Raw genomic sequence first — 12292 nt, 5'->3', positions numbered from 1 at the left:
TCACACGGTACTCATAACCAGGTTTACCTTCACCTCAGGCTCAATCAAACAGACTGCAAGAAAAGCGTATTTTCTTCCATGCTCCATTCTCTGTGCAATCCTTGACAGCCCCAAAAGTTCAGAAGCCAGCAATGGCATCGTGTGCAGATATCCTGTATCCAATCTCCTAGCTCCTCCTAGCTAAGCCGTTAGCTTGTCCATTGCATTTAGCGAGTGAACTTACGTTGCCTATCAGAAATCAGAAATACTTTATTCATCCCAAACTGGGAAATTTTTGTTGACAATGACAATGGGCTTTTATCAAATTTTTCTATAAGTCTGGACCTCAGCTCTCCTCCTTTGTCTCATTCGTTTACCCAACATTGTCCACTGTGTCCTTGTACAGATTTCAGTGGGAATAGCGTGGTTCCGATTGATGAGGAGCTTAACTGTGGATCATCTTTGTAAATGGGTTGCCCCTTGTCCTCATTTTAGCTGATCATCAGGGCACTCATTCTCAAGTTTCCAGTTTTATATCCTGACTTCTGATACGGCAAAGACTCATAGAACCTAACTTTATCTTAATTTAGGCTTTAGTTAAAATATACACATGGTATACACGTCAAATTTGCCTGACTACTGTATGCGCATCTCGCCCTCATCATGATATGAAAACTTAGATTTTTTTATTTCTGAATTCAGTTTTTAACAAGTCTTTATTGTAATATTTGAAATTTGAAAAAGTGGGCATGACAAAATTCAGTCAATATGGTATATTTCTATATAATCTCCAGCCAATCACTGGGCTTGTCAAACTATCAATCATCATGAAACAGTTCACAGTATCCAAATGACGAGATAATGAACTGTGCAGTCATCTCAACATATATAATCATTAAAGGGTCAAATTTATTTATCAAGAGGTAACAGGCACTTTGTGTCTATTGATAGTATACATTTAGAGTGGACACAAGTGATAGGACACAGAAATGCAGATATCGTAGAGAAAGAATGCATCCAGAGAGTTCCTCGACAACAGGACACTGTCAATTCACCACAACATCCTCGAACTTCAATCTGCAAGGAGTTGCCAACAGTAATGGTCAGTAAAGACTTGGTGCAAAGTCATCAGCGTACTTTTTAATATAACAGCAGGTTTTGGAAATCAACGGACCCAAACTAATTCACTCATCCTACAGTCTCGGCGCAATTGTTGCGGATGATTAATTAGTCAGTTAGGCGTAGACGCTAGCACAAGATGGACAGGGACTGAGTCAGCTTCTCCATAGGTATGATATTGGTCCCCCTTCAAGGTGAAGGTAGGCCAGAAAAGGGAGTGTGAGACCTTAAAACCAAAACCTGAGTTATGTATAGCGAAGACAGACACTATAAAACGCTTTTTTTTTCAAGTGGGTGCCCCTGACATTGCAATAGATTTTTGGAGGTGATATCATAGTCATCTGTCGTCCTCTTGCATGGACGTTCAGCAGTTGGACGATGTGTAGAGGGTAGCTTATCATCTGTGCACATTTCTCCTGCTGAGTCCTCAGCGATTGATGACGAGCTTGACTCTGGCTCATCTGAGCTGCTGCCTTTGTCTTGAGCAGCCTTCATCAGGGCCCGTTTCCCTCAGAGAGACCTGCGGATATTGGAACAAATCTGTCTGTACGCTAAATATCAAGCTACAACTGGTAGCCTGTTAGCTAAGCACAAAGATTTGTAACAGAGGGAAATAGTTAGCCTGCACTAAACAATCATCACTTCAGTGTTAGTTAATGAGCTTGAGAGGAGATGGTACGGGGATTTTGTTATTTTTGCACAGAGCCAAGCCAGCTGTTTGACCTCCATCCCTTCCAGTTTCTGTGCTAACTAAGCTAATTGGATACATCTCCATGGATGGATACTAGAGTGGTATCATTCTTCTTATCCCCACAAAGAAAGCACATATGTGTATTTTTGATGAAATAGCAATTATAAAATAACGTTTAAAAGCAATACAATAAATATAAAAGGATAGTTGTAAAAGTGTTAATTGAGCTTCAACAGCAGGACTAGTCTATCTTTAAATGTTGATTTCCACCCCGCCACAAAAGAATGCTTCCCTTGCAGCAGTGTTTAGATTGTCACTGATGAACGCCAAAGACAGACCACATCTCAGTCTTCTGTCTGGCCCATCAAAGCTTTATCAGTTGTACCCATTTGTCTATAACAGGAACTTCATTTTGGACTTTTTGTATTCCAACCCTTCACTTCTTAATGTGGCTTATTCGCTCGTACATGATGGACAGGGACTGGGTCAGCTTCACCATAGCTATGATGATGGTTCCCCCAATCAAGGTGAAGGTAGGCCAGAACAGGGAATATAAGACTGTGACCAGACTGTAGATCTGCGTCAGGATGGCGCAGTCCATTCTGTCCGTAGGGTCCACGAAACACTGGACTGTGTGATGAGACTTGAGACTCTCAGAAATGTTCTGAACCATTGCATGTGAGGCTGCATAGTCCTTCTGGCACTTAGGGATGTAGAAGCACTGAAGAAGAGAGAAAATATGATATGTTTTTATCTGTAGAGCTGTCTTTGCCATGCTGTAGTCCAGGTGTTAGTAAGATTATAAGTGTTTGTGGCATTTGACAGTCCAGACCTCTGGGTTGCTTTCCTGTGTCTCCTCGTTGTGCAACAGTCGTATCACTTTTCCCGAGGAGTTGAGGCTCACATAGACCTGGAGGCAGGGGTAACGGGAATGCTTCCAGCACTCCGTTCCACAGCTGTACGAACAGTTTACATCACACACGATGCTGGAGTTCACAATGGTGCAGGTGGTCTCGTTGATCCATACGCTGTAAAAATAATAGTAATTCATTAAATTCACTCATGTAATGCACTTAAGTACTCTTTTGACATATGTCCTTTACTTAAGTAATTTAATGCTACTTTATACTTCACTCAACTACATTTACGAGGCAAATGTGATACTTTTTACTGCACTACATTAATTTAACCCTGTAAAGCCTGACACATGATATAACAGATAATGTGTTTATTATTCCTTTTAAACAAAATAATAAAAGAAAATATTTGGTCATTATTTACATATATGATTTTTTTGGATCATATTTTATACATTAGGCATTTATGGAAATGTATTGAACAAAACAATGTTTCTTTTTGAAACAAAAACGACTTTCTACTTTTAATATATTTTAACTATGACTCGTTTAATCGTTAATTAGTTGAGTCAAATGTTCTAAATGGTTTTTGTTGAGCGTTTTGGTAAGCATAATACTGAAATATCAGTAACAATATGAAAGATATTTTAACCATAACTTATTCAATATTAGCAAAGATATCGCTGCCAAAAGTTTCTGAGCCACTTCATGACGGTTGCCATTACGGATTTGGCTTTTAAAAGAACTCTACTCCCTGCAGGGCCCAGATAATCCACCAGGAGGCCAAAGACATGTATCATATTGTACAGTAGACAACAGGTTTTTCAGGAAACTTCAAGTCATTTGGTATACGTAGAGGTCTCAGAAACTCATGTATCAAATATGATATACTTGGCGTTATGGATATACACACATATTTACAAAAAACATGATATGCTGATACGGTAAAATGCTGTACTGTGCTACTAATTAGCACAGTATTCCAAGTATCTTAATTTGGTCCACATTGCTACAATACTAAAATGCTCTTACATGTTAAAAGCATCCAAAGTAATGTACTGTGAAAATATCCATTCTGCATGCCGAGTATTTTTATATACTCTAGGTATATTTAACTGATAATAATTGTACTCTTGAGTGACTTTTACTTGTCATGGAGCATTTAAAGACCATAGTATATTTATTTAACTTAAGTAGAGGATCTGAGTACTTCTTCCATCACTGCTGCAAACACACTTTGAATGGTTTGAGTGGTTAGTTAGTTCAGGACAAAGGTTGAAAAGTGATGTCCGATGTCTTTTTTTTATGTATCAAAAACCCAGTATGCAAAATGTCTCTTTTTTACAGTGAAACATAATATTATTATTTTGTTTGATCACTAAATAATCCATGTCGAATCATTTCTACATTGGCGATTCCAAATGTGGAGCCATTTTGGATTGCTTTTTCAAATTACTTTGTATATTAGAATTACATTAGTGTGTCACATAAAAGAAAACAAGTGTACAAACCATTATTCAAACGTACAAATCATACAGTGTAGTAAAATTATACGTAGCACACAATTGAAATACCCAAGAAAAATTACAATACTAGAGTAAATGTAATTTGTTTCAATCCACCACTGTTATAAATGAATCCCTATTTAGTAAACAAAAAGAGGATATGGATTTTTGTGCCTGTTTTGTACCGGTCAGAGTAGGAACGCAGGACGGTGATTCCCAGGACAAAGTACATCATGACAGAGAGGAGCACCATGCTGAGGCCCAGCAGCATGGCCCTGTCCTCTCCTGCCCTCAGAGCCGTCACCGTCTTCCTCTTGTCCAGGACATCATATTCACGGACCTTATTGTAGATGGTTCTGAAAAACAGGTTAAGATTTAAAATTCACCATGACAGTTTAAAGTGTATGGTGCCTTTTATCTTTTTAAGTCAACAATGGATGTATCAGTTTTACTGCTTCTCTGAGAATTAACATAGAAAAAAAACAAGCAAGCAGTATTTAATACCTGTGGTCATTTCTTCCATCTGTTTTACTTCCTGCCCACAGAAACATCCTATCAGAGGATTGTGGGTACTGTAGTCCACTGCTGCTGCCTGAGGAACTGACCCAACTGCAAAATACAAGAGTCTGTTATTAAAAAAACATACAGACCTTTCATGGTAGGCTTATCTGTTTCTGAGTAAAATAGCAATAACCTACTGTAGCAATACTCTGTTACTTATGAAAGACTCAAGAGCCTCTGGCTTCCTCCCATAGTCCAAAGACATGCAGGACAACCTAATAACCACATAAATAATGTGACACTAAACCGCCTTTCAGCCAGCGGTGAAATGCAAGTAAACTTGCTCAAGTACTGTAATTAAGTGCAAATCCAAGTAATTTCCTTATTAGAGTATCAGAAGGGACTGGTTACTTTTTACTCCAGCAGAAATTAAAATTCCCATTCCTGTTTTCTATTACTAACAACAAATATATCAATTGTACTGGAGTGCACAGAGTGTAGATAACATCAAAGAGGAAAAAAACCCTACTGGTTGTAAAATGTTAATCCTATGTCATCACTGAGGCGTCTCAGCATGCCGTACAGTAATTTACAACCTGGGCTCAGCAGGGCGCTTTCACCAGTCATCAATAAGAATCCCTCACTGACGTTACAGTATTGTTAGCTGTGTGTGTGTGTGTGTGTGTGTGTGTGTGTGTGTGTGTGTGTGTGTGTGTGTGTGTGTGTGTGTGTGTGTGTGTGTGTGTGTGTGTGTGTGTGTGTGTGTGTCACACACACACACACACACACACACACACACACACACACACACACACACACACGAACAAGAAATGGTATGTGGACACCCGGTCTGAAGCACATAACTATCATTCCTCTACAGTTTAAGACCTCTTGCACAAATGGAAAACATGTTCTCGTAAAAGAAGTTGTGAAGGTCAGACAACACTGTCACTGGAAACAACTCCAAAAAAAAAAAACATGACCTCGCCCTGAGTTGTCCAACTCCTCCAGCTGAGGGTGCTGCTGATCACTCCATCAGTCAGGGGGATTCGGTTTTCAGAGTGATTCATAATGAAATCTGGATAAACATGATTTGGATTTGATCTAATCCCTTTCTCTTTTGATTTATTGGAATAATTCTCATAATTTAAGCAAATATATTCATTTAAGTATTGTGACCTCCGCAAATATCTTAGTATACTTATACCTACTACTTCTACTGCTGCCTCTTTTAAAATCTGCACAGCTCTTCAATTTGAATTCCAATACTGAGCATACAGCACCGGAAAAAATTAAGAGACCATTCCAAATTTTTCTTAAATCTTTATCTCCACATGTATGGCAGAAATTCTAGTGTTGGCTTGTGTACAGAAAAAATGCACATACACACCCAAGCAAATTCAATATGTTGTAGTGAATGTAATATACAGAATTCACCTCCTTCTTAAGTGTGGTTCTACACACTGTTGTTTCATGCCTGTAAGTATGACCGTTGGTTTATGCTTGAAAGTACGACTGTAAAAAGGGATCGTGGTCCCTTTAATTAATCTGTGTTTACGATGACGTGGAGCCCCATGCTTGTTGGTTTACAGGACAGCGCCATCTTGTTTTGTTATAACTTTGACTGTGTGATTAAACGAGACACGCATTCGTGTGCTCAACTGTAATGAACGTCTCCTGCGTTTCAATACGATCTCCACACTGGTGACCCGACGTTTGTTTGCTGGACGTATCCAGAGACACAACACGACACGAAAATGACGGTGAACGCTGTTACCCTCAAACTCCCCGAATTCTGGGAATCATCTGCGTCAGCATGGTTTGCCCAGACTGAAGCGCAGTTCGCGTTGCGTGAAATCACCGTTGATACTACACGTTACTACTACGTTGTATCAGCTCTTGGAAATTCAACAGCATCCAGAGTGGTGAGCCTCCTTAAAAATCCTCCCGCAGCTGAAAAGTATGCAACACTTAAAGCCCACCTGTTGAAAACTTTTGAACTGTCAGATGCTGAGAGAGCCAGCAGGCTTTTCTCCCTTCAGGGACTGGGTGACAGCAAACCGTCTGAGCTCATGGACCGTATGCTGGATCTCCTAGGTGAGCACAGACCCGATTTTCTTTTCATGCAACTTTTTCTGCGTCAGCTGCCTTCCCAAATCAGAGCTGCATTAGCAAACACCACAATCACTGATTGTCGGAGACTGGCTGAAGAGGCTGATACATTTTTCCTGGCGAGTCACGGGCACTGTGTCATGGCGGCGCTCCTTCCCGCGCACGTCGTTCCTGTGCCACAGGACGATTCCGCACTCATTGCTGCAACATCTTCTCGTGGGCAGCAGTTTTCAGGCCGGCAGCAGTCTACAGGTCGGCAGCAGTTTTCAGGCCCCCAGCAGTCTTCGGCATGTGTTTTTACCATGAGAAGTTTGGACCGAAGGCTCTTAAATGCCGTCCTCCATGCAGTTTCGGCGGGTCGGGAAACGCCAGGGCCGGCGCTCAGTAGTGGCCATGAGCGTTAGCCGCGTAGGCAGGCTGCTTTTCATCCGTGACAGCATCTCCGGACGACGTTTCCTGTGCGACACGGGAGCACAGAGGAGCGTCCTGCCTGCATCCCGTTTGGACATTGCGACAGACAGCCATGGCCCCCCTATGGAAGCTGCTAATGGGACCCCCATCCGCACATATGGAAAGAGATATGTTGAGTTGTGTTTCGGAGGGCATCGGTTTGGCTGGGATTTTGTTACAGCCAACATTGCTTTTCCCCTCCTTGGTGCCGATTTTTTGTGTGCACACGGACTGTTAGTGGATGTCAAGAACCGCCGTTTGATTGACGCTGTCACGTTTTGTTCATATAGGTGCACGCTCAGCGGGGCTGACTCCATACAACTGTCTAGTATGCTCTCATCCTCAGATGACTTCCAACGTCTACTGGCTGGTTACCCGGCCCTCACTCAGCCCACTTTCTCGGCGTCTGCCGTGAAGCATGGTGTGGAGCACCATCTCGCCACTACTGGTCCACCCGTTTACACCCGTGCTCGGCGCCTCGACCCGACCAAGCTTGCCGTTGCAAAGGCTGAGTTTGCTAACATGGAGCGCCTGGGCATAGTCCGCCGATCCGACAGCCCGTGGGCGTCACCCCTCCACATCGTCCCCAAACCCGGTGGCGGCTGGCGCCCGTGTGGCGACTACCGGCGGCTTAATGAGGCAACGACACCTGACCGATACCCAGTCCCGAACATACAGGATTTTTCATCACACCTGGCTGGTATGGTGATTTTTTCCAAAGTTGACCTCGTCCGGGGTTATCATCAGGTGCCGGTACACTCACTGGACATTCCCAAAACAGCAGTTATCACGCCATTTGGCCTGTTTGAGTTTTTGAGAATGCCGTTCGGCCTTAAAAATGCTGCTCAATCTTTTCAACGCCTCATGGACTCTGTCCTACGAGACCTGCCTTTTCTTTTTGTGTACTTGGACGACATCCTGGTAGCAAGCACGTCCAAAGCTCAGCATCTGGCGCACCTCAGAACACTTTTTGAGCGCCTCAGCCAACATGGGCTAATTGTTAACCCCGCCAAGTGCCAATTCGGTCTCTCCACCATCGATTTCCTGGGACACAAAGTCACCAAGGATGGTGCAGTCCCTCTCCCATCAAAGGTGGAGGCGGTGACACAGTTTCCACGCCCGCTCACTGTCAAGGCCCTGCAGGAGTTCCTGGGCATGGTGAATTTTTACCACCGGTTCATTCCTCAAGCCGCCCAGTTCATGCGGCCCTTGCACGAGGCCTTGAAAGGTAAGCCCAAGCACGGTGTAGACTGGACTGAAAGCAGGGTCAAAGCTTTTGCTGACACAAAGACAGCCCTGGCGAACGCCGCCATGCTGGCACATCCTTCTCCCTCAGCCTCCATCGCCATCACCTCGGACGCCTCAGACTACGCTGTCGGTGCCGTCTACGAGCAGTGGGTAGGCGGGGCCTGGCAGCCGCTTGCTTTCTTCAGCCGTCAGTTGCGCCCCAGTGAATGGAAGTACAGCACCTTCGACCGGGAGCTGCTTGGCCTCTACCTCGCCATCAGACACTTTCGTTCCCTGCGACACTTCACCGCTTTTGTCGACCACAAGCCGCTGACTTTCGCCATGGCCAAGGTGGCTGAGCCGTGGTCCGCCCGCCAGCAACGTCATCTGTGCTACATTTCCGAGTTCACCACGGATTTACAGCACGTTGCAGGTAAGGACAACCAGGTGGCTGACTGCCTGTCACGGGCTGTGGCAGGGGCAGTCCATCTTGGTTTGGATTACAGCCGAATGGCAGCGGACCAGACCACAGACCCAGACGTGCAACACCTTAAGAGCTCAACTACTGGGCTGATGATGGAGGATGTGGTTTTTGGCGATACCAGCACCACGCTCCTGTGTGACGTCTCCACAGGCTCCCCTCGGCCAATCATTCCCATGGCTTGGCGACGACAAGTTTTTGATGCCGTCCATGGTCTCTCCCACCCTGGTTCTAAAGCGTCACAGAGGCTGGTTGCGGCAAAATTTGTTTGGCACGGCCTCAAGAAGGACGTTCGGGACTGGGCTAACACCTGTGTTGAGTGCCAACGGGCCAAAGTACACCGCCACACTAAAGCCCCGTTAGAGTTGTTCCCAGTGCCAGAGAGACGGTTTGACCATGTTAACATTGATCTGGTCGGCCCTCTGCCCTCCTCTCAGGGTTTCACCTACCTGTTGACCATGGTTGACAGGACCACCCGTTGGCCTGAGGCTGTGCCACTGACATCGCTGGCATCTGTGGAGATGACACGTGCATTTATCGGCACCTGGGTTGCCCGTTTCGGCACTCCATCAGACATATCCTCTGACCGGGGCGCGCAGTTTACGTCTGAGCTGTGGAACGCTGTTGCCCAGAGCCTAGGAGTGAAACTCCACCGCACTACTGCATATCACCCGCAGGCGAACGGACTCTGTGAGCGATTTCATAGGTCGATGAAGGCTGCTCTTCGTGCCAGCCTCAAAGACTGCAACTGGGTCGACAAGCTCCCGTGGGTAATGCTGGGCATCAGAACTGCACCAAAGGAGGACCTACAGTCCTCATCCGCAGAGCTTGTTTATGGCCAGCCGCTGCGGGTTCCAGGGGATTTTGTCCCTAGCACCACTGCCCCTTGGTCTGCAACTCTCCAGCGAGCCACGCTACTGGACAATGCGAGGCTTTTCGCTCCTATCCCTACTTCCCGTCACGGCCTCCCTCAGTCGCACATCCCCGCTGGGCTTCAGGCGGCTGATTATGTTTTCATTCACCACGATGCCCACAGGGGACCGCTACGCCCGCCCTACGAAGGTCCATTCCGTGTGTTGGAGACAGGGGTTAAACATTTTGTGGTGGACATGGGTGGCAAACCGGAGCGACTCTCTGTTGAGCGCCTCAAACCCGCTCATTTGGATGTGGCTAGGCCCATTGAATTGGCCCAGCCCCCAAGACGCGGGCGACCTCCAGGTCTGCCCCCACCCCCTGCTCCCCTCCCTCCCAAAACCCCCACACTGCATGCCCCACACCCGAGTCATGGTGAGACACCTGCCGCAGTAGTGCCTCCTCTGCCTCCTGTACGGCACAGCCGTTGTGGCCGTTTAATATGACCACCTCACCGATGACTGTTTTTTTGTTTTTCTTCTTATATGGTGAATTCTGGGGGGACGTGTGTAGTGAATGTAATATACAGAATTCACCTCCTTCTTAAGTGTGGTTCTACACACTGTTGTTTCATGCCTGTAAGTATGACCGTTGGTTTATGCTTGAAAGTACGACTGTAAAAAGGGATCGTGGTCCCTTTAATTAATCTGTGTTTACGATGACGTGGAGCCCCATGCTTGTTGGTTTACAGGACAGCGCCATCTTGTTTTGTTAACTTTGACTGTGTGATTAAACAAGACACGCATTCGTGTGCTCAACTGTAATGAGCGTCTCCTGCGTTTCAATACGATCTCCACAATGTAAACCTAATGGGCAATAAACCTGTTTCCAAAATCTAAACCCAAAGAACATAAATAGGAGAAAAATAGTTTAATTAAAAAACTTGTGCATGCAAAAGAGTTGGAACTCCTCCTAAGTGCCTTCAAGGAACATTTGAGGGGTCATGAGATTAATATTTGTACTGGTTCTCTGATGTCTGTTTGCCATGTCAAAGCCTTTAGTTTAAAATGATGGCACCGCAAACATCTGAGACATCAATAAGGGGCCTAGGATATTCTTCTACAATCTTTAACAATACGTTGTTGAATTAAACCCCCCACCAAAAAGCAAAACATGAGGAAGCTGTTGGCACCTGGCAACTAAAGCAGGAGCAGCCAACATGGCAGGACTAAATATTGACCCAGGCACGCTTCACTGCCAACTCGGTCTATAAAAGTTATCCAGCCCTGAGTCAATATTTGCTATCCTGTTATGTGCGCTGTCTGGGTAGTTGTTGTTTGAGACAGGCCTTACAGTAGTAGTGCCCTCTTAGCTCAAATGCATTTAAATCTACACTGGTGATAAAATCAGCAGTGGGAAATGTCCACATTGATAGCAAAGACTCAAAACTTCAGATTTAAATCTACACTCTTTACTGAGTTGGTTCCATAAGATCCCAACGTAGAGGTCAAGGTGCCCCAAAGAACATGCATTTGTGGACACTTGAAACTTCGGGTTAGCTAGGTTTAAAAAAGTCATCACTCCAGGGCTGTTAAAGTATTTTATCTCACTTCTACAAACACTACTGAGTTAGCTGAGAGCTTAACTTTCTGCATTTGGATTTGTGAGTCCATTATCGAAACATTATTATCATGATATCCTTTTTTTTTAAAACTGCATTTGTATGTCATGATCAAATTTAAATAATATTGATGAATGTCAAGTATACCATTATGACACAGTGCAACTGCATTATTTTATCCAAGGAAACAATCTTGTGATTGTGTAGAAGACAAATGCAGTTTATTTCTTAGAGAATGACAACAATTTAAGTTGCAAGTGCACCGTTTTGGAAAAGAATCACAGATTATTCAGCTCTGTGAGGATGCTGGTTTTACACCTTTGACCTCAGAGCAGAATCAACAGAACGCATGACTAACAAACGCTTTGTATGTATTGTGCTGTATAGAATAAGAATTCCTCCTTTGTCAGTGTGAAGAAATTATAATACCTTTTTTTTATACCAACATCATATCTAAAAATAAATAACTTTGGTTACGGCTTTACTCCTGATGATGAAATGCAGCTCACCTGATTTCTGACGGAGGTGTCGGACTGGTGTCAACGGTCAGAATGTTAGAGCAGTTGTCCCCAAACATGGCACCTTGCACTCTGCTGCACCTCCACCATGGATACTCCTAATTTCCTCCATGTATTATTCACATTTAATGCTACTACTCTGGTTCTGCCTGCTGCCTGACACTTCAAGCTGCTAAAGCTTCATTTTTGAGGCTGAGTAAATGGTGTACTTTAACAGAAAAAGATCTATTAAAAAAGTTCTGATCTGAATTAAGTTGTGGCTAAAACAGCAGTATGCAAAATACGGAAAACTGGTTAATAATAAACCTTGGAAGTCCTGGTAGAAGCCTTGAGGCTCTGTATTTGACTCTCTGTGTGAAGTATCTATAACAGCAGCGTA

At 44.3% G+C, this 12292-nt stretch overlaps 1 protein-coding gene across 1 annotated transcript; it reads right to left on the bottom strand.

Moving 5' to 3' along the window:
- Positions 1-676: 676 nt before the first annotated feature.
- On the bottom strand, positions 677-12292 carry s100p (S100 calcium binding protein P). The gene is made up of 5 exons (XM_063890563.1): positions 11905-12292; positions 4656-4760; positions 4337-4507; positions 2622-2817; positions 677-2510 (listed from the first exon to the last, which is right to left on the bottom strand). Exons 1-5 carry the CDS (start codon positions 11970-11972, stop codon positions 2226-2228), a joined length of 825 nt encoding a protein of 274 aa, XP_063746633.1. The 5' UTR covers positions 11973-12292; the 3' UTR covers positions 677-2225.

This window comes from Eleginops maclovinus, chromosome 9 (genome assembly GCF_036324505.1).
Source record: "Eleginops maclovinus isolate JMC-PN-2008 ecotype Puerto Natales chromosome 9, JC_Emac_rtc_rv5, whole genome shotgun sequence".
NCBI classification, from domain to species: Eukaryota; Metazoa; Chordata; class Actinopteri; order Perciformes; family Eleginopidae; genus Eleginops; species Eleginops maclovinus.
This window is presented reverse-complemented; position numbering and strand designations above follow the sequence as displayed.